This window comes from Nycticebus coucang, chromosome 6 (genome assembly GCF_027406575.1).
Source record: "Nycticebus coucang isolate mNycCou1 chromosome 6, mNycCou1.pri, whole genome shotgun sequence".
In the NCBI taxonomy this organism is placed as follows: Eukaryota; Metazoa; Chordata; class Mammalia; order Primates; family Lorisidae; genus Nycticebus; species Nycticebus coucang.
The window spans coordinates 74,550,913-74,574,622 of NC_069785.1; the positions used below are offsets into that span (position 1 = coordinate 74,550,913).

Consider the following 23,710-nt stretch of genomic DNA (forward strand, 5'->3'; position numbering starts at 1 on the left):
TGGGGCGGCACCTGTGGCTCAGTGAGTAGGGCGCCGGCCCCATATGCCGAGGGTGGCGGGTTCAGACCCCGCCCTGGCCAAACTGCAACAAAAAAAAAAAAAAAAAATAGCTGGGCGCTGTGGCGGGCGCTTGTAGTCCCAGCTACTCGGGAGGCTGAGACAAGAGAATCACGTAAGCTCAAGAGTTAAAGGTTGCTGTGAGCCGTGTGACGCCACAGCACTCTACCAAGGGCGGTACAGTGAGACTCTGTCTCTACAAAAAAAAAAAAAAAAAAAAATTGAGTCACACTGGACTAAATCAAGTGTGTGTGAGACAGGATGAGACCAGTGTCTCACCTGTGGGTCAATCTGGAGATGTCTCCCTAAGTCTCGGCCTTGGCTACTTGGGACTCTGTCCCTGCCTCCCTCTCAACCTTTACAAGCTATATGAAGTGACTTGATTGAATCTGTCTTTTAATGTAGTCCAGAAATTGGAAATTTTTTTTCTGTAATAGGCCAGGTCAAAGACATTATAGGCATTGTGGACTCTACTGTCCATATTGCAACTACTCAACCCTGCCTTTATGGCCCAAAAGCAGCCACAGACAATAAATAATGGGAGTATTTGTGTTCCGATGAATCTCTAATTACAAAATGGATAGTGGGCCAGCTTTGGCCTGTGAGCTGTAGTTTGCTGACTCCCAGTTTAGACAGTGAGGAGGAACTGTGTTTATTTTACCTTTATGTCTCTCCTGCCTGACACTGTGTTGGCACATAGTTGGGGTTGGCTCAGGAAACATTTGCTGAACTATATGGAGGGTCAATCATACAGACATAAGTGCTAGAAGATCTTAATGAGAAAAACAACTGGAAAGAGATCCATCCGGTATTTTCCAAGGAGTGTCTATAAGTTGTTTAACTGTTGCCCTATGTTGAACATTTAGGATGTTTCCGACTTTTATTATTAATAATAATACTGTGATGAGCTCCTTCATACAGAAATTATTGGCCTCATTTCTTATCATTTCCTTTAGTCTAGATTCCTAGAAGAAGAATGTGCTGGGTCAAACACTATATATTGCTAAATTGCTTTCCAGGAAGGTGGTATTGATCTACATTCCTAACCATATTAAGAGGGATAGATTTATCATATGAAAGGATTTCTTTCAACAGAATGTCATGAATAAAAGTTTTGGCATCTGCATGCATTTCCATGAATTAGCTCACCATAAATATAAGTAATTTGGTATTAGCTACTAATCATTTTAACATTTTCCCACACTGTGGTACCAGCATGATGATTAAGGCATGACGTTTTACCTGTCAGGGTCATCTGGCCAACCTGTTGAGGTTACCCTATCTCATGTGTTTCTTGAGCAGACACAGAAACATCTGCTTCCCATTAGAGAATCAGAACCTCCACTCTCTGAATGCCTGGCACCAGCCAGCCCTGCTGTGATGGACAGAGGTCTCCTCCCTATGAAATTCACTACCAAATATGTCATCCAGATTGCTCATTTCCCTCAGGAAATTTCATTCAGGTTAATTCTGGCACACAATGGAGGGTAATTCTTGAGCAATTTCTCCTGTGATGGCTTGCAACGTGTAAAATTTTCCTACAACATGTTGCAAAAGTCTCTGGAAAAAGTCTAAGGATATCTGGTAGTTGTCCATTTGCCTTTGTAATAGCTAGGTAGATCTCTAGCAGGAGATACATGGTGAGCAAGAAACATAAAAGAGGCAGATCGGGGAGCAGATGTTTTTTCTGGCCTTTTTCCGTGGGTGCTGTTGGAGCAGTGATGGTGTAGGAGCCATGGAAGGGGTCTTGCCTTTGTAGCGGACCTCAGTCTTTCTCTGGCTCTTCAAACTTTTCTGAATTTATCCAAATGAAGAAGAGAATATTTCTGACCGAGACTTAATAGAAAGTATTATAGAAATAGGGGTCGCTCTAGGTGGCTACATTATGGTGGCATTTATTTAAAAGTGACTAGATCTCAGACAAAATCGTGTGTATGAAGACAATGCTAACAAACCCATTGTCTGAGAAGCCACCATATTAGAGCGCTCTGTTAAGTATCATAACACAGTTGCCTCATTTGATCCTTCCAACTGTCCATATTGCACTAGCCCCATTCACAGATAGAAAACCTCACCCCATTCCCACGCTCAGAACAGCTCATCAACATGCACAAGATACTAAAGCACTCAGAAATGGCAGAGCCGGCAGAAGAACTCAGACCCGGCAGACTCAGCTTCCCCCCTCAGCACACCCTGATGACACTTCGGTGGTGCTGCTGACGATGTTTAGACGTAGGTCAGCACTGTTAAATCATCCCCGTCAACAACCAGTCAGCCTCCTGATACACGGACTCTGTTTCAGAGTCATTTCTGTACACTGTCCTTGGAAAGATCTGGATGGTGGTGAAAATATTTTCACCATTGACTTCAAAAAAAGTGACCCGTCCAGCATCACACAGGAAGCCAGGGACTAAGCCAGGAGGACACCCTGGGTTTTTCTTGATAAATGACATTGGCTTCATCTGTCAATGACATGCCTGTATTCTGGAGGAGAATATCAGCTGCTTTAAACAAAAGTAATAGCACATGTGATAATATATCATAGAACTATACACCAAAAATATGCATATGAAAATGGCAAATCCAAATACGGTCTATTCTTCAGTTAATAGTATGATACTGACGTCAGGGGCATATGTGGTTTTGTCAATGTACTATCATATAAGATATTATCATTAGAGAGAGCTGGGTAAAAGGTCACTGAAACCATACTGTTTTCATAATTTCTTGTGAGTCTTACATTATTTCAAAATAAAAGAGTTGCAACAATGAGAAAAGTAATGTAATAGGAAAATGGGCTAAAATATGTATTCACTTACTGTGTTGTAAAGTATAACGTAACATGGGAGAGATGCAAGATGTAGCTGGTCCTTTATTCTACAGGAAGAGGAGAAAGCCAGGCTTTCTCCAGTCCTCTGTGGTAACCGTGCTTTGAACTTGTTTCTGTGTACCCAGGTCACTGTCACCATCCATTCCAGCAAAGCTAGCACCTTCAGCCTGACCTCTGATCCTTTGGCCTCCAATTTTTGCATAATAGTTAAAACATCACTCAGCAATGTCCGTGATGAGATGTGTGTTTCCATGGTTAGATCTGGTCATGGCTGCTCCTTCTTGTCATTCAGATCCTGGTCCAAAGATCACTCCCTCAGTCATACCCTCCTGGATATCCAGTGTAAATTGTCCCTCATTATATCACCTGATCCTCTCAATAGAAGGCACCGTTGTCACATGTGTAACTTGCCTGGGGTTGTGCCGCCTTCTCTGTGAAGTGGAAGGGGGATGTTTGGTAACTCCATGGCAACTTAGTCTATCAGGAGCCTGGTAGCCTCTAGAACACTAGACAAGTGCTCCAATGGTTTCTGAAGAAACCGTTAATGGGCTCTGCAGAGGCTAGATGTCACTTGTGCAGCCATATGCTTTACTGAAGCCAAGCTCTTGGATGTCTACCAGGGAAAAACTGCCACACCTTCCCTCCCCATGTCTAGATTCATCCAGAGTGACCAGGAAATCCAGTGGGGGAGTCCATCAAATTTTGCAGTGTATTTTAATACAGTGTCTGAGTCACAAGATCAAGTAACATTTTGTCTGCATCTGTGTTTGTGTGGAGTGACCCATGTTTGTGCAACTTCCTTGTGATAGTCCCATTAACTGGGCTGGAGATGAGAGTTGCTGTGATGTTTGTCCCATCTTTAGTCACTGTCGTTTATTCTTGAACTATCATCGCTTCTTGGCCTTTTGGCTAAGATCAAGTGTATTCTTGAACTATCCCTTACATCCTATTTGCAGGACAAACTTGGCTAGACTGCCTCTTCTCCCCACTCTAACACACCAAATTATCATCTGGAAATGATAATGATAGTGATAAATCAGCAGCCAAATTATCATCTGGAAAACAAGTCTGAGGATGGCCCTCCCCCCACCAGACATCTGGTGATTGCCAATGCCTGCAACCCTGCACTTCGCCCTCAGCTGTACACATTCTGTGTTCCCTCCTACCTTTGTGCACAGCATTCTTCTTACCTGGAGGACACCTATGAGAATGAATTCAGTCTGGCCAGTTGAGGGGAGGTGGGAGGAAAGGGGAAGAGGTGACATCATGAGACAGGGTAAGGAGTGGGTGCCGACCTGCTTTCCTGGCTATCTTCTCCATCAGCCACAGTCAGAGGCATCTCCTTAGTTTGATCAGAATATTTTAAAAATCTACTTACTTTTTTTTTTTTTTTGGTAGAGACAGAGTTTCACTTTACCGCCCTCGGGTAGAGTGCCATGATGTCACAGGACTCGCAGCAACCTCCAGCTCTTGGGCTTCCGCGATTCTCTTGCCTCAGCCTCCCGAGCAGCTGGGACTACAGGCGCCCGCCACAACGCCCGGCTATTTTTTGTTGCAATTTGGCCGGGGCTGGGTTTGAACCCACCACCCTCGGCATATGGGGCCGGCGCCCTACTCTGAGCCACAGGCGCCACCCTACTTACTTTATTTTTTATCATTTTTTTATAATTTCAGTAGATGTAGGCGGAACAAGTTTTTGTTTTTGTTAAATGAATGAATTGTATAATGCTGAAGTCAGGGCTTTCAGTATATCCACCACCAGAATGGTGTACTTTGTACCCAATAGGCAAGTTTTTATCCCTCATCCCTTCTTAGTTTTAGATGTCCATTACACTACTGTCTTGTATCCTTGTATAGCTCCCACTTATGTGTGAGAACATGTATTTGTTTTTCCATTCCAGAAATACTTCACTTAAGGTAATGGTCTCTAGTTTTATCCAAGTGACTACAAAAGACCTTATTTCATTCCTTTTTATGGCTGAGTATATATACCATGGAATATATATCTCCTGTGTGTTCTTTATCCACTCGTGACTTAATGGGCATAAAGGTTAATCCCATATCTTTGCAATTGTAACTTGAGCTACAATAAACATTCGGGTGCAATTGTCTTTTTTTATGAAGTGACTTCTTTTCCTTTGGGTATACTCAGTAGTGAAATTTCAGGGTTAAAGGATAGGTCTACTCTTAGTTCTTTGAAGAATTTCCATACTGTTTTCCATAGAGGTTGCACTAGTTTACATTTCCACAAACACTGTATGAACTTTCCCTTTTCACCACATGTGCACCAACATCTATTGTTTTTTTTACTTTCTAATAATGGCCATTCTGACAAAGGTAAGGTGGTATCTCACTGGGGTCTTAACTTGTATTTCCCTAATGATTAATGATGTTGAGCCATTAATTATTTTAATGCCATTTGTTTATCTTCTTCTAAACAGAAAATCTGTTCATGTTTTTTACCCACCTTTTGGTGGGGTCATTTTTTTCTTGCTGATATGTTTGAGTTCCTTGTAGATTCTGGATATTAGCCCTTGGTTGGATACAGAATTTGCAAATATTTTCTCCCATTCTGTAGGTTGTTTGTTCACACTGTTGACTATTTCCTTTGCTGTGCAGGAACTGTTTAGTTTGAGTAAGTCCCATTTATAGCCAGGAGCAGTGGCTCACACCTGTAATCCTAACACATTGAGAGGCTAAGGCGGTGGATTGCTTGAGCTCAGGAGTTCGAGACCAGCCTGAGCAAGAGTGAGATCCCATCTCTACAAAAAAAATAGAAAAACTAGCCAGGCGTTATGGTTGGTGCTTGTAGTCCCAGCTACTCCAGAGGCTGAGGCAAGAGTTTGAAGTTGCTGTAAGCAATGATGCCACAGCACTCTACTGAGACTCTGTCTCTAAAAAAAAATAGTCTCATATATTATTGTTGTTGTTGTGGGGTTTTAGTCATAAATTCTTTGCCTAGGCCAATGTGCAGAACAGTTTTTACTTCATTTTCTCCTAGAATCTTTATGGTTTCAGGTTTTATCTGAAGTCTTTAATCTATCTTGAGTTATTTTTTGTATATGGTTCAGTTAGAATCTTGCCTTGACAAAGTTGAATTCTACTTTCCAAAACTCCTGTTGGTGGTGGCATTTATTTGTTTGTTTGTTTCAATACAAAGTAGAATCCAAGGGTTGAAGGGTATGGAAATCATGCGTAAAAAACATTTCCCCTATTTTCCTGCTCAAATGTGCAAGGGGCAGGGGTGAGAAATATTTGAGGGAGGAGAAATACATAGCAAATACAGCATTTGGAGAGGCCAACCAGGGTGGATAAACATCTTGAGACGATGTCCTATCATTGTCAGGAATAATGTTTTACAGAGAAGCTATTTGTGAAGAGATCAGTTATTCCTGATGGACAGTGTGCACTCGCAAATATGGAAGCAATAAGCCAGAAGTATAATATATTGCCTGCAGAGAGATGGCAATCAAGGGTGAAGTTAAAAAGGAAAGAATGCTCACTTTTGGATTTGACTCTGCCTATTGGATTTGACCTGTAGGACCAGACCTAGGGTTGCATAACAAAATCACAAGTGGACTTTGAGTGATTTGCTGCCCACTCTGTCCCTGCGATGTGGTCTGACGAGTGCTGTTAAACACAGACAAGCCTGTGATTCAGTGAACATGTGTCCCAAGTTTCAGCATGCCACTCTGATTTCATATCTTTCCATATCCTCATAACCCAGTGAATAAACCTGTAATCCCAGTATTTCATTGTCCAAACTGCAATCTTCTCACTTCCAGCTGACCACAGAAATGTGACAGAACTGTTTGTTCAAAACATGAGTCCTAGTGTGGGATTCAGAACACACGATCGTGAACTCTATGGAGTCAGAAGAGGAAATCTCCAGAAGGAAGATTCCATGAAGATCACTCTCTTCTGTTTCAAAGTTTAATTTTTTTATACAAAATAAAATTGTCCCAACAGAAACATGAATTGGGGGGGTGAGGGGGAGATAAAGCCAAAAGATCTTAGGATGAGTAATGAGGACGTTGTTTTGGAGGGAAATTCAGGAAATGTCAGAATTCCTCTAAACCGATGAGACAGGCTGCACAAAGAACTCCCTGATTTAGAAGCAAATCATGCAGTTTGTTGATGTTTCTGACCCTTGCTCACCTTATCTTTCTGCTTTGGGAAAAGTGCTTTGGGGTAACCAAGCAGAAGCCCCCCAGTTCAGCATCTCAGAGCCACAGTTATTGGTGAAGGTTCAGCTCTCAAACAATTTTGTTTAATTTCCTAAGACACTGGGCCAGGGAGCCCTACTTTGGGTGGGTATTTGCTAAGTGTTTGCAGTGTCTATAATTTAAAACAGAAGACTTGGGGGCATAGTCCGATTTGGGGTTATTATGGTTCTAAGGCAGTGGTTCTCAACCTTCTTAATGCCTCCTAATGCCGCAACCTTTTAATACAGTTCCTCATGTTGTGGTGACCCCAATCATAAAATTATTTTCGTTGCTACTTCATAACTGTAGTTTTGTTACTATTATGAATCGTAATGTAAATATCTGATATGCAGGATGTATTTTCATTGTTACAAAGGGGTCACAACCCACAGGTTGAGAACCGCTGTTCTAAGGTTTTTCATATAAAAATCCCCACATGAACCATCCTCTCTCTCCCAGAGTCCAACGGGGATTTTCAGAACAGCTCCTCTGTCCAGCCCATGTAAATCAATTTCTAGCCCCCCACGCCCTCCCTAGTCTTCTTCCCTGTGTTATTTTTTTCCTGACCATCTACCCACCCAAAGGCACTCTGTTTTATTCACTTGTCTGGTGCACAGTCTGTGGTCCCCACCTTACTCCTAGAAATGTGCATTTCATGAATAACTAGAAAAGAAGGTTTTTGCCCAAAGTAGGTGCTGTGTGCACATCTGTTGTGTGAAGAGAAGCGTGAACCTGGGGGGAGGAGAGGGAGGAGGAAGGTCAATTCCAGCCCTACCCACTGATCCTCAGCCGTCCCTCCTCTCCTCCTTCCCCCGTGCTCCTGACACATGGCTACAAGAGTCTTTGTTTTCTGCCTCTCTGCAGAGCATCGGCTGTGACGACTACCTAGGCTCCGACAAAGTCGTGGACAAATGCGGGGTGTGTGGAGGTGACAACACTGGCTGTCAGGTGGTGTCGGGCGTGTTTAAGCATGCGCTCACCAGCCTGGGCTACCACCGCGTTGTGGAGATTCCCCAAGGAGCCACAAAGATCAACATCACGGAGATGCACAAGAGCAACAACTACTTGGGTAAGCCTGGTCCTTTTCCAGAGAAAGCCACCTGTCACTGCCCGCTGATGTACTCCTCCCAAGATCATGAGGTAGACACAGCAGCGTCCAGAGATCCTGGGCACATAGGAAGTGGGGAATGCTGAGTTCCACCTGGCCTTCCCCTTGAGATGAGAAGCTTGGGTGGAGAAAGTTGGGGGAGAGAGTCCTTCTTGCAAGTGAACATTTAATCTCTATGCATTTAAATCAGCTTTTCCTCCTCCCAAGAGAAACGTGATTATGAAATGGACAACAGACCGAATTATCCCTCTGAGGTGGGAGAGGCTCTTTGTAAGCCGGGAGGTCTGCCAGTCTTTGCCCCATTTGGGTTTGAGGCAGCAGGGACAGTTGGTCCATCTGCACTTTCACTCCCTGGAGGTCTAAAGCAAAAGTTTTCACTTCTTTCTGCTTCATCCGCCTAGGGCGACAGGCCTGTGCATTAGCAGTAGGTGTTTCTTCTGAACAGCTATAGACCCCTGGATGATCCTTTTGGACAATATCATCAATATTGAGAGACTATTTTATACCTGTTTTCCTACAAAAAGAGACCGTTGTTGACCTTCCATCAGATGCAAACCAGTCATGCAAATTAGTTTTTGCCAACTTCTAATTCATGTAGACATGTACAAGTCACTTACCAAAATAAGGGAGCCATTCCTTAAAGGCTTTTAATGAATGAATGAATGAAATATTCATTTTGATTTTTAAATTATTTATTAGACAGAAACTTACCTAGCACAAACTATGTACCGGACATTATTCTTAATGCTTTCCATGTATTAAATCTTGGAACTCTCTCTACAGCCTCAGGGTACAGGAGCTGTGTTCTCAACTCCATTTTACAGATAAGGAAACAGGCACAGGGAGGTTGGAATGTGCCAAGGTCATACAGCCATAAAAGGGGCAACTGGGATTCAAACCCAGGCAGTCTGGTTCCGGTGTGATAATACCACAGGCAGTCACCTTGGCCATGCAGTAGTCCATGGCTACAGCAGTTGAAAGACCACAAAGTTTGCAACTTTCAAATATCAGGATCACCCCAGAAGATAACCCCAGACCCGGGAAAGCCACATTCTGCATCTCTTTCTTTTCTACCCAGAAGCAGCCAAAACTAATTTCACCTGGTTTTATTGGCTGGCAAAGGAAGGGAGATGGGACTCTGAGATAAACCCAGCTAAAATAGAAAACTGTTACAATTGCTCTGGCAAACCCAGGAGCCACCAAAGTGGCAGAAAGCCTAGTTTCCCAGTGAGTGGCTTGTGTGTTATTTTTAATAGCAAAAAAATAGTCTTTGTGTGTTTCCTCCTTTCTTTTGAACTATTATGAGATCACATCTCCATAAATATCCTGTCTCCTAAAATGGAAAAATGTTCTTCTGGGGATTATTTGAAATGTGATTGTGTTCAAATGTACAAGCAAACAATGCCACTTTTTATTAGCTTTGTGTTGCTTTTAGTCATTTTTCCCTGGCTATCGTTGGGTCTATTCAATAAGTAGTTTTCAAGCTGTGCCCACTGAAGTTAAAATAGATATTCTGGGTGAATATCCAGTGGATGTCTGAATAGAAACAGCTCTCAGAGCCTTGGTGTTTCATCTAAGAAGAATCTTGACCTCATAAGTAGTTGTAAGAATCAGTGAGATAATAGCTATTTAGGACATAATAGAGCCCCTGACACTTACTAGGCAGTTGACAAATGTTCATTCCCTTCCTTTTATCTCAGAGAGCTTGTCAGGACATCAAAACTTTGTGGAATAAAAATTGCCTCTCTCCTTGAAAAAGATGAAGAGGAGACAGAGGGAAAATGGATGTACCAAGAGTCAATGGGGAGGGGATTTCGAAAGTCAAGTTCAAGGTCCAATGCCCAGAGATCGGTGGGGTGCATAAGAAATTCACAGGGTCCATGGCAACATTACATGGTGCCATGTGGACAAACTGAGAGAGCAGAAGCAGATGTAATATAATTTATTTAGGCATTTTCCTATTGAAGGATATTGAGATTGTCACCAGTTTTCTAATATTACAAATCATACTTTAGATTTTGTGACAAGGCATAAGACTTTTTTTCCCTTCTTCCTAAGGTTCCATCTAAATGATACTAAAGAGATTTTTTTTTTTTGAGACAGAGTCTCACTATGTCACCCTCAGTAGAGTGCCGTGGCGTCACAGGTCACAGCAACCTCAAACTCTTGGGCTTAAGTGATTCTCTTGCCTCAGCCTCCCAGGTAGCTGGGACTGCAGGCGCCCGCCACAACACTCAGCTATTTTTTTGTTATAGTTATCATTGTTGTTTAGCAGACCCCATCTAGGTTCAAACCCGCCACTGCCAGGGTATGTGGCCAGCGCCCTTACCACTGAGCTACAAGCACTGAGCTGATACTAAAGAGATTTAAAAAAAAAAGATACATTTACAACCACCAAGAAGACTGGAAGGGGAGCATCAGTGGACAAATTTTTGGAAGACAGAAAGCAGATGGAAGAATGTTCACTCACAGAGAAGAGCAGAGAGAATGTTCACTCAGAGCCTGGGTGACTCCTAGCGGAGACTGGGATGAGGGGTCCCCAGGCTATGAGACAGAGCCCCACAAACCTCCCAGCCCAGGTGGCAACAGGTATGACGAAGGGTAGAAGAGGAGAATAGGGCTGAAAATAGAAGGATGAGTGAAAAAAAAATGGTCTAAGAAAGAGGATCCCCCACATACACATTCAAAATGCTGGCATTGCCTCCTCATCCAGAAACTCAAGGGAAATAGGGCATAGGCGAGAGGTGGGTGCTCCATGTTTTCAAGATTATCATTTCTGAAGTGGAGACGGGCACAGTTTGCTGGCTGGCACCCCGTTCTCTCACTTTTCAGAACTTGGCCTGTTACCAAGTCCTAATGATGTGTGCAGGGTTCTCCAGAAGCCTTCCCATTGCTTTTCTCTTAAATGATGGACAACTGAAAATAACATGAAGGGACAACCAAGGATCACCAGACATTTTTTAAAAAGCCTATAGGATGAAGTACAAAGCCCAAGATAAATATGTGGAAAAGTTGTTTCTGGAAGAAATAGAGCAAATTCTTAGAGAAGAAAACTTCAAGAAGGCATTACTCCAACAAGTAATGCTTCCATGAATATCCTAACATGTATATCCTTTCATACTTGTATAAATATTTCTGTAGGATAGACTCCTAGAAGTAGAATTCGTAGGTCAAATGGAATGCACGCTTAAAAGTCTCAAAAATAAAGCAAATTCTTTTACAAAGTCGCTATACCAATTTACGCTTCCACCAAAAGTACATAAAAGAATCCTTTTTCCACACCCTTACCATAATTAAATATTTTGAATGTACTTAATTTTTACTATAACTTTTTTATTTTCCTTTTCCTGACCATGTTTATTATTCTTTGTGCTATTTCTATGAACTTGCCATTTTTCAGTTGGGTTAAAGAACTCATAGATGTTATGAGTAATAACCATTTTCTGTTCACATCTATTGAAAATATTAGTCTTTATCTTGTGATTCTAACTCTGATTATGCTATCTATTACTCTCTAGTGAAAAATTTTAATCTTTATTTAGTCAAGTCTGTCAATCACTTCTTTCATGGCTGTTTTTTCTTACTTGGGAAATTTCTGCCTGCCTCCAGCATTATAAAATTATTCCCTAATATGTTCTTCTGTTACTTTAAAGTTGTAGTTTTATATTTAAATATTTAAAACATCTGGAATTAATTTCCCTGTGTGGTATGAGGTAGAAGTCAACTTTCTTTTTCTAAATAGACAGTTGTCCCAACATTATTTATGAAATTTTTCCCACTAATTTGAAATGCCATCTCTTAAATACATTAAATATTTGTGTATATACATAGGCTTGTGGATTCTCTGAATTGATCTGCTTTGGTACCATATTGTTTTCATTACTATAGTTTTATCATATGTTTTATTCTTTTGTAGTTCACTTCTCTGCCCCCTCCTCAAATTCCTTCCCAAACACTATGTTCTTTTCCTACATTTTCTTGGATATTTTTATACATTTGTTCTTCTAAATATACTTTAAATCTGTTCGTCAAATTTCATAAAAATTCTTCTGAGATTTTGATTGGGATTGCAATAAACTTATGGATTAATTTAAGGCAGAAAAGGTGTCTTCACAACATTGACTTTCAGTTCAGGAACATAGGATGTCTCCAATTTTACCTTCTTTAATAAAGTTTCTTTATGTAGACTTTACATATGTTCTATTAGGATTACTTTTTAGTATTTTATAGTTTTTGCTAATATGGTATATGACATCTTTATTTCCATTCTATTTTCAATTATTCGTGTTTATATATGTGAAATCAGTTTATTTATGTCCTGATTTTTTGTATCTGGATATGTTACTAAATTCAATAGTTCTAATAAATTTTTAGTTGTTTCATTTGGATTTTCTAGTTGGTGGCCAGTCATGGTATCTATAGACAATGAAACTGTTATCTTTTTCTCAAGTATTCTACTTCTTCTTTCTTTCCTGTCTTGTTGCCCTTAGACTTCTAAAACATTTTAGAATAACGGTAATGATAATGGGCTTCCTTATATTGTTCCTAAAAATAAGAATGCCTCTAATACATGTAGGTGTTTGGTGAGGTTTCTAATAGATACTTTTTTTTTAAAAGTAAGGAATTTTCTTTCTGTAACTTGCTCTTAAGAATTATTGGAACCTGACCTTGTTTTTGCTTTCTCACGAATATCTAAGGATTGATTCTTAGTCGTCCAGTTGTATTTATAAAGTTAATAGATTGCTGCTTATTATAGGTATATTAAGTAGATTTCCTCCACAGTTACCTGTTTTTGCAAATGACATTTCCTCCAAATGGAGCAGAACCCAGCGTGCTGCTGGGCTGCTTATCAGGCAGATTTCCTCTGAGTGTCCCTGGGCCCAGGAAGGACAGACAAACAGACACAAAATCACCATCTTTAGAGCTATACAAGGATCCGATAGGATAATAAACATGACTTCCCTAGTATTACGATGAGTTTAATATATATCTTCCCTGCCTTATTGTGAGCCTCCAATATTTATCAATGACTGCTTAACAAAACTCAAGCTTTCCTTGCAACAGCTAAATAGAAAACAGCCTTCCCTTCTGCCTCACTGCCAGAAGCCTTCAAGATTATGCCAACCCAGGTGTAAAATTATGTCCCTTTCTTCTTCAACATCAAAAGCCAACCTGATTTAATAACTTAATTGCTCCAGTTGTGTGTCCTGATGGCTTTTCCACCCACCTGTCTAAGAGTCATTCTCTCTACCCAGAAGAACCAAAAATAAACAAAAGTGGACATGCACGTTCAGTGTGTCTCCGGTGCTGCCCTCACTGTCATCATTGAGTGGCCGCCCCAGTGTATGAACACGTCATGACGTGTGGCACCTCCCAGGATGCCTCCAGTGTTCTGCTCCCGTCTAGGCTCCAGTTCTCAGCTTTGTCTTCCATTGAAATTGGCCTTTGCAGAGTTGCTGTTTCCAGCTGGGATACAGTTGGACAAGTTCTTATGGTTAGGTTAAAACCTTTCTGAGATTTAGGCTTCCTGCAGATAAAATAGGAGCACAAATAGAGCTTCACAGACCGATTAACTTTAAATGAGATGATTAAGGTAAAATACCTAGCATCTCATAACTGTGAGTCCCCGCATCTCTCTGGACCAGTGGCCCTCACCCAGCTGCACACTGGCATCATGGGAGGCATGCTTTTCGAGGCCTGTTAGAAATATGTGATGCCTGAGTGCCACCTGCAAATTTAATTAGTCTGGGGTACAGCATGGGTATCAGGATTTTTTGAGCTCCTCAGGTGATTCGAATGTCCCTCCAGGGTAAATGACTATTTCTCTCTGCCAGTAAGTATCAACTTGGGGCTATTTTGTGCCCCTCCCCCATACATTTGACAATGGCTGGAGGCATTTCTGATTGTCACAACTGGGGCAGAGGAGGGAGAGGCAGATGCTGCTGGAATCTGGTGGAAGAAGCCAGGGGTGCTGCTGAACACCCCGTAGTGCAGAGGACAGCCCCCTCAACAAAGAACGATCCAGACCCAAACCTCAGGAGTGCTGAGAAAAGAAACACTGGCCTATGTGGTCACTAAAATCCCTTTTGGTGCTGAAGTTTTACAGGTCATTTATTTCAAAATGCTGTTTAAAAAATAACAATTGGTGGGATTACACCAGCGGTGCATCTTACAAGGGTATATGTGAAACTTGGTAAACGGTCTTTGAAGCTAGTGAATGATGCACCATGATCATATCAATGTACACATCTATGATTTAGTAAAAAAAATAAATAAAAAGAAAAAAACAACAAAAAAATAAAAATAAAAAATAATAACAAATATCTAACATGCTATTGGAATGACTTTGATCTACCATTAAGTTTACATTCATCAGCTCACTCTGAACCTTTAGCTTCAAGTCCAAGCCCCATCTTCCATTTACTTTCTTTTTTTTTTTTTTTTTTTTAAGGTGCCACTTTCCATTTATTAAATTAGGCTTTGCTGAGGATCACATTTTGGTTGAAAGGCAAAATTTGAAAACACATCGATTTGTTATAATTTCAGTGGCTTCAATGCATACATTTTTTTTTTGATAGGAATTTTTCTTTTTTTTTTTTTTTTTATTGTTGGGGATTCATTGAGGGTACAATAAGCCAGTTACACTGATCCTTCCATTTACTTTCAATATTTCATTCAATGTGTTGGCAATGGGCCGCTAGGCTGCTTATCTCTAGGCAGCTGTGAGGCAGCCCCTGCACCAGGGGTTCCAGCTTAAGATGCCTCTCTGTAACCTGCCCATCAGCATTGGGAGTCCTTTCTTGCTTTCTTAATAATGGCAGAAGAATAAAGACAGAAAACTGGGAAAACAAAGAAAGTTAGTAGCTTGTCCTTTGGATTCTCATTTGACTTTGATCGTATCTGCAGGTTATATTTGCCAGGCTCCAGGCTTTGTTCTAGTTCATCTGTTTACATGTCTGAGAACAGTGAGGCCATGTACTCCTTGAAGACAAACAGGCCAGGGTTGGACACGGCTTCTCCCGAGTACCTGCCCTGAGCTAGAAACTGTGCCGAGTAGTGAGGACATGGAAACAGGTGGCATTGGCTCTCCTGCGGCCCCTGGGTGGGTGTGTGGCCTGTTTGGGGGGGGAGGGGCTGAGCCCACCAGAGTCATATGACCCAGCTCACGATACTGGAGTCAGGTTATTACTCACTAGACCACTGGCATCCTGGCCCAGCACCTCCATCATTTCACCCTCACAACACTCACACAGGTGGGACCTAGTGTCATCATCTGCATGTTATAGACGACAACACTGAGCCCGCCGTGGTGGAGGGACCTGCCTGTGGTAAACAGTTTGTGAGTGGTGGAGTCAGGACTCAAACCCGGGTTCAGGCCTCACTCTCGATCTATGTTCTGTGGGTGTCACGGTGGCCATCTATAAGAAAACATGGTGGGTGTGGGATGAGGATGTGTGTCTTTTCTCCCTCCCTCGACACCAGAAGAAAAAATGTGTCCCCTTAATTCCCTGCAGCCTTCTTGCCTCCTCCACCCTGTTCCATCTCTACCCCTGCCCTTATCTCAAACTTGACTAAAATCACACTCCCGCCCCCCACTTAGCGACTCCTCTGGGGCCCGACTGCCATAGTTCAGGCTTAGTCACTATGCTTTCACCATCTCGCCTCAGCAGACTGCTTCTGAAACTAGCTCTTCTAAGAGTATCGAGCTCTAAAAAAGCGTACAACATTTGGGGGAAATAAAACATCAAAGATGGTTTCTTTTTTTTAATCGTGTTAAAATATATATATATGTATAAATAAAATTTATCACTTTCATGATTTTAAGTGTTTACTTCAGTGGCATTAAGTACATTCACAGTGCTGTGCCACCATCACCACCATCCATCTGCAGAATTTGTATCACCCCAAAAGCTGCACGCAGTAAACAATAAGTTCCTATCTCCCTCCTGAGGCCCTGGGCCTGTGTTTCCTGCGTCTGCCTACTCTCGGGGTCCATGCCAGTGCAGGCACATGGCATTGGTCCTTTTGTGTCTGTTTTATTTCACTTAGCACGATGTTTTCAAGATTCTTCCCCGTCGTGGTGTGCATCGAATCGCATTCCTTTCTTACGTGTATCCCACGTTCTGTTTATCCATCTGTCGGTGGACACTGGGCTGTTTCCTTCTTTTGGCTACCACGAATGGTGCTGCTAGGAAGACGGGGATGCAACTCTATGTTGGAGTCACTGCCTTCGTTTCTTTTGGGTACATGTATATACCAAGGGGTGGACTTGCTGGGCCATATGGTAATTCTATATTTAACGTTTTAAGAACCCTCCAGCCAAACCATTTTCCACAGCAGCTGCCCCGTTTTATCTCCCCACCAGTGTTCCAATTTCTCCACATCCTCGCCAAGACCTCAAGTGCGTTTCTGAAAGAGAATTTAAGCAGATGATGTGACGGGCACAGTGGTCTGCTTTCAGGCACGAGGACAAGATGCTGAGGTGGGCTTTGCCGCCTTCCTCAGGTATGGGCTGCAGGTCACAGCAGCCTCAGGACATGGTCAAGCCACAGACAGTCCAAAGTGATATCCACCTGCTGGCCGGATGTCCCTCACCAATGCTGACAGGTGAGAAAGGTGATCATCCAGTGTTTGATTTTTTTATTTGGACTCAGTTCTCACCTTTTCCTCAGCACAAAGCTTGTGTGATTCCCGTCCAAAGCCAAAGCTTCACAAAACAAAGATCCCCTGCCAAGGAGCCCATGGCCCCTCGCTGTGATTTGGAAAGATGCTGTTGTTTGTTTTAGTGCTCCTGGACTTAATTTCGCATTACATACTTTCCACCTGGTGTCTGACAGCACACTGCCCTTTGATTTAAGAAAGCTCTGATGTGCTTACATCTGTCTACAGGGGCTTTCTTTTCACTTTCAGTGTCGCTTTGCTTTGAAAAGCTTTCAGATACACTAGAGCAAGCTGCAGTGGACCCTGCCCACCCACCGGTGGCTGTCTCACACTCCCGCTCTGTGCTTGACACCCAGCTGCCTTGGAAACAGAAGGCTGAGTTCTCTGTTTGCATTTGGGTTTGCCTTTCATTTTGTGGGGAATAGTTAAGCTGGGGGTTTTGTTTTGGGGAGGCTTTTGTTTGTTTGTTTGCTTTTAATTGTATAGTCTGTCTCAGAAACATGCAAAGCGCCCTCACCTGCTTTTCTACACCTAATGGGATGCTTTCCTCAAGTGCAGGAAACAGCTGCTGAGCAACCTGAGTTTGGGATTTTTATGGAAGTGATTTGACACCTCCATCCTTGGTAACATCTCCCAGCCAGCTCTAGGCAAGGCGCCTGCAGACAGCATCTTCCCAGGGGCTGCTAATCGCTCCCAGGTGACCTACCTGGATTAGGGGGATAGCTCAGAACCCATTATCTGTGTGTCTCACAGTGGGTATTGCTGCCCACACACACACACACACACACACACACACACACCGTCTGTTCCCTAACTCTCTTGGAAGTGCATTTAAGCCTTCCCTCTTTGAATCAAAGTCTTGCTTTTTGAAATGTGTCGAGCTACCACATTAGGGAATTAATACATTTTAAGCCTCAAGAAGCATTTTCTAAGGTTTAAACAACATTTAGTAAATATAGCTGACTTAATGAAAGAGAAGTGACGCCTGAGAAAAACATTAATCATGAGGCTTGAGGCTTTCTCAGCCAGCAGCTGGAGCGGCCCACCTGCTGCCCCTCCGTGGTGGTTGCTCTCATTTGGAACCCTCTCTTGCGGTCTCTGGAGGGTAAGAGCTACAGAAACATGAGTCAGCCTCCTAAGGTTGCCCCTTCCTCTCTCCCTGTCTCGCCTTCTTCCCACAGAAGTTGAGAAGAAGCCCTTTTCCTTCTTCTCTTAAGTGGGTGTCTACTCAGGTTCTGCTCTACTTCCAAACCTTCGATTCTTGCTAATAAATCCCTGAGGGGGTGGGCTTTCAAGGTAAGCCTCCCTTCTCCCCTCACTGAGCGCTGTCTTTCTTAGCTCTTCTTTGGCTGTTTTAGCATCTGTAGCTCTAAGAATAACTGTTGGCATCTCCTAAGTCTACCCTACCCTTTCTCCAAGCCAGACACCATTCCTTGATACATATAAATGTCAGCATGGCAAAGAGCCACTCCTGTCTGAATTCTGAGTTGATCATTTTCCTCCTTGGAAAATGTGCTTTCACAGAGCCCTACCCTGTAACTTCCTTTCTGGCCTTCACAGTCATACCTGTGTCCATTACACTTTGGAGGCAAATTTTGTCTGCTCGTTCAGAATCTATTTTTCCCTTTATTATCTGGTATTACGTCACCTGAATCAGGAAGCAATTTGCTTTCTCTTGATTAAGGCATTGTTCTTTATCTGACTAGGTACTCTCTAAAGACAGCCTTGGGCAAGAGCAGTGCAACTTCTGGCTCTCTGGTCTTTGCTCAGTTACTCGACCTCTCTGTATCATTTTCTTCTTCGGTAAGGTGAATTGATGACAATATTTATCCCATGGGCTTGTGAGGAAGATTAAAGAAGATAATACTGGTAAAACACTTAGCACAGTGATGGGCAGAAAATATTATACTTAAGAAATATCAGATGTTACTATTACAATATTTTTTATTGTCACCATTATCCAAACATTATGGATAAATCCATATATTTTCACTTTGAGACCTTATCTGGACAATAAATACCTTTCCAAAAGCTAACAGCCATTTATTTACTTATTTAGAGACAGTCTCACTCTGTTTCCCTGGGCAGAGTACCATGGCATCATTGTAGCTCACAGCAACCTTAAACTCGTGGGCTCAAGCCATCCTCTTGCCTCAGTTTTTCTACTTATATTACAGACAGGGTCTCGTTCTTACTCAGTCTGATCTCAAAGTCCTGAGCTCAAGCAATCTGCCCACCTCTGCCTCTCAGAGTGCTAAGATTACAGGTGTGAGCCACCACATCCGGCCAGGCCATTTATTTCTAACCATGTCAAGCCAGTAGTCAATATCACAATTTTAGGCACATGCCCTTATAACTGACAGTGAACTAAGATCAAGGACTGTGTGGACTGTATCCACTGAATGAGGTGTCCCCTTATTCAGCTTATTGGCGTGAGGTGGTGCAAGATGTTCACAGGTGCAATCAGAAGTTGATCATTGCTTAAATGTAAGACCTGGGCAAGAATGAGGAGTGGGGGTGGCCCCATATACCAAGGGTGGCGGGGTTTGAACCCGCCAAACTGCAACAAAAAATAGCTGGGCGTTGTGGTGATTGCCTGTAGTCCCAGCCACTCGGGAGGCTGAGGCAAGAAAATTGCCTAAACCCAGGAGTTGGAGGTTGCTGTGAGCTGTGTGACGCCACGGCACTCTACCGAGGGCAATAAAGTAAAACTCTGTCTCTACAAAAAAAAAAAAAAAAAAGAATGAGGAGTGGGCAATTAGATGTCCTACTTTAAATATGAATGCTGACTTTATATTCTGCAGTATGTTTGTCTTTAAAATATTCAGTGGTGCTTCAGACATCCAGAGAACAATGAAATTTCTGCTGTAAGCTTATGAGTCATGTACATAAACCCTCAGTTTGTTCAACATGGGGACCTTAGGAGCCCATGTGATGCAGAACCTCCTGGAAGGGGTGGAGACATGGTTCGACCCAAGGTCTTTGTGTTCATGCTTACTTCGTTATGGTTAAATAAGTTAAACTTCTCATCATAGAACTTCATTCCCCTTCTCAAAGCACAAGTGAAAAAGAGACGCCTGTTTTAAGTGCCAGAAGCCTAATATCCAACCAGCTGGCCTAGCACTTTTTATTTGTTAGACAAGCATTTTGTTGAAGTACTAAATGTGAATACACAGGGAAAGTACCCAAATGAAGAAATAGAACTTTATCAGCATCCTAGAAGCCCCTTCCAAGGTCCTCCCTCAACTACTAACCATCCCCCTACCTCAGCAATAGGACCCACTACCCTGACCATTAACACCATAGATTATTTTTGGTGTTTTTTGAAAACCTTATACATAGTATAAACGGATAATTCAGTATATACTACCTTGTATCTGGATTTTTCCTCATGATTTTTAATATTTACCTTGGAGTATAGCACAAAATGAGGAGGTACATTTTTTCTTAATATTTAGCCAGTTTTTTCCCACTCAATTTGTTGAGTGGTTCATTTGTTTAACATTGGAATGTTCAGAATGCGCTAAGTCGTCATACTTATGGGGGGTCTGTTTCAGGACTGTTCTGTTCCAATTATATGTCACATAATTTCTGTACCACATAGAGTATTTTGTCTATCATAGCTATAAAATGTGTTTTAATATTTAACATGGCAAATCTCCCCTCTTTTGCTTCTTTCTAATAACATTTTTAGATAATCTGACGTGTTTCTATTCCAGGTGAATTTTGAAACTATTTTGTCACACTCAAGAAAAAAATCCTATTGGTATTTTCATGTGACTGTGTTAAATTCATTGAATAAACATGTACTGAGCCCCTACTGTGTGACAGACTCTGTTCTGGGCACTGGTAATACCAAAGAGAACAAGGGCACACCTGACCCTGATGACACATTCTAATGGGGGCGTATAGACAACAAAACAAAAAGATAATTTCAATGGTGTTATAAAGAAAATAGAACAGGCCGAGTGTGGTGGTTCCCAGCACTTTGGGAGGCTGGGATTGGAGGAAGGCCAGGAGTTTGAGACCAGCCTAGGCAACATAAATGAGAACCCCACCCTAAAAAAAAAATTTTTTTTTTAATTAGCCACTCCTGTAGTCCTAGCTACTTGGGAGGCCGAGGAGGGAGGATTGCTTGAGCTCAAGAGTTCAAGGTTGCATTGAGCTATGATGGCACCACTGTACTCTAGCCTGGGCAACAGAGCAAGAACCTGTCCTTTAAAAAATAAGAAGAAGAAAATGGAACAAAGGACTAGGAGAATGAGTGACTAGCTGGAAGTACAGGGTGCTATTTGACCTTGGTGGTTATCTTGAATTTGAACCTGGATCATGCAAAGAGTAGATCTATTTGTGGGCAGTAAACATGTTTGAAACATTTAGTCTAAGAATATAGCGTTTATTTATATTCATCCAAATAATTTGTTACTTTCAGCAAAATTTTGATATTTCCCATATAGATTTTCTGCATTTTTTGTGAAGATTGGTCATCAGTATTTAATTGTATTTCGTCGTATAATAATGACGATGATGAAAAATGAAATCTATTTCTATTTTCTTTTCAAAGTTATCAGAACATTTATGAATTTCTTTTATTTACCTCTATCTGGCCACTTTGTTGAACTTTTATAAATTCTGAGTATTTTTAATTGATTCTCATGGTTAGTCTAATGATATAATCATATTATATAGAAATAACAACATTGCATCATCCTTTCCAATAGTCATAACTCTGATTTTTTTGATGATATATACCAAAACTTCTAAACCAATGATGAACAAGTGGTAGCAGACATCCTTAATCTCTGATTTTAATTTGAATGCCACTAATTTTCACTATCAAGAAAGAAAGATGTATGCTCAGTAAATATTTTCAATGAATGTGTGATTTCATATTCCTTAGTGGTATAAGAAAATCTATTTCTTATTTTGTAAGGTTTTTTTTTTTTTTTTTAACCAGGATGAGTTTCTATGCTATTTGGCTTCTATTTAAATCATTTTTTCCCTAAAATTTTCTATATGAAATCATCCTTGCATTCTTGGAATACACTCTGTTTATCATGGTCGGTGATTCATTTAATGTTCTATTGAATTCAGTTTGCTAATACTGTACTAAAGATTTTTAAAATCTGTATTCCTAAGTGAAATTGGCCGATTGTTTTCAATTTGTGCTACTTTTCTGCACCTTAGGTTAGCGTTCCAATTTTTTTTTTTTTTTTTTTTTTGAGACAGCCTCAAGCTGTCGTCCTGGGTAGAATGCCGTGACATCACAGCTCACAGAAACCTCCAATTCTTGGGCTTGAGCAATTCTCTTGCCTCCGCCTCCTAAGTAGCTGGGCCTACAGGCATCTGCCATGCCAGGCTATTTTTTGGTTGCAGCCATTATTGTTTGGCGGGCCTGGACTGGATTCGAACCCACCAGCTCAGGTGTATGTGGCTGACGCCTTAGCCACTTGAGCCACAGGTGCCAAGCCAGCTTTCCAATTTTTATAAAATCTGAAAATACTTAGGTAATGATCTATTCCTTAGATTTGTATGAAAATTCACCAATTAAAAAAACATCTGGTGTAAAATCTTTTTGGAAGAAATTATTTTTGCTAACTTTCAAAATTCTTCTATGGCCATTCATCTATGATGTTTTCTTATTTATCGGTTTGGGAATTTTTTAAGCTTATCTTTTTTGTGGAGAGTTTCAATTTTTATTCTAGTGTAGAATGCCATATATAATGCACTTAACAATTTCAGTGACATCTATTCTCTATTTTAGTTGCAGTATTGCTTATTTGGGTTCTATTGCTTTCTTCTTTATTAAATTTGCTTATTTAAAGTTTTCTGTAGATAATCTCTTAGGTTCTAATATGTATTTTTCTTTTTTGAATACATAAACTTTTGTTTTAAGATTTCTACCTTGTTTAGGCAGTTAGCACCGCAACTGGAGGCTGCACCCCAGGCGAGCCCCCGGGTAGTGCTCGGCTGGAAGAGGGCCTCTCTGCCCCGAAGGGGTGTGTGCAGGATGGGGGCAGCCAGCTGGGACCAGCCTGTGGCCCTAGACAGCCTCCCACACACCCCTTTTGTGTTGCAGAGCACTCGCAGGTCCGCGCATGGATAGTGCGGGGACCAAGACCCGCACCACCTCCCATCCTCTCTCCAGGGGAAACAGGAGAAGTAGCAAGAGCTTGCCAGACCTTGAACAGCAAACACCTGGACTCAGATTTGAAGGCTGCTCATTTGCCTCCTGCCTCCATTCCTGCAAACTGCGCTGGAACTGCCTGATTAAGAAAAAGAAATTCTGAAAGAAAGAGAACAACGAAAAAGTAGCCCAGAATTCCTTACAGAACTACACCTCCCCAACTCTGAGAACGGCCAGAGGCAATGGTTAAAAACAATCATTAGGCGAAATCAACAGAAATACTCTGGCAATATAAATCATCAGAGTAGATTAACTCCCCCAAGGAACAATGGGGCAGACATAGCACAAGATCCCATGCACAAACAAATAGCTGAGATGTCAGAAATTAAATTCAGAATCTGGATAGCAAATAAGATCGAATTAGAATTCCAAGCAGTAACCCAAAAGATGTCTCAAGAATTCAATGAATTCAAAGACCAAATGACCAAAGATTTTGACACATTGAGAGAAGAAGTTGCAGCCCTCAAAGATCTGAGAAACACAGTAGAATCCCTCAATAACAGAATGGAGCAAGCAGAAGAAAGGATTTCTGACATTGAAGACAAAGCTTTCGAACGCTCCCAAACTCCCAGAGAGGAAGAGAAATGGAGGACAAAAACATCACTCTCTCACAGAGCTCTGGGATAATTCAAAGAAAATCAATATTTGTCTTATAGGGATCC

At 41.6% G+C, this 23,710-nt stretch overlaps 1 protein-coding gene across 3 annotated transcripts in view; it reads left to right on the top strand.

The window, feature by feature from the left end:
- Positions 1-23,710, top strand: part of THSD4 (thrombospondin type 1 domain containing 4) — a 640,675-nt gene that overhangs the window by 524,448 nt on the left and 92,517 nt on the right. For all 3 annotated transcript variants that reach the window (XM_053594803.1, XM_053594804.1, XM_053594806.1), the window contains one exon: positions 7,957-8,161. In XM_053594803.1, coding sequence (XP_053450778.1) covers positions 7,957-8,161 — 205 coding nt within the window. The remainder of the gene's footprint in view (positions 1-7,956; positions 8,162-23,710) is intronic.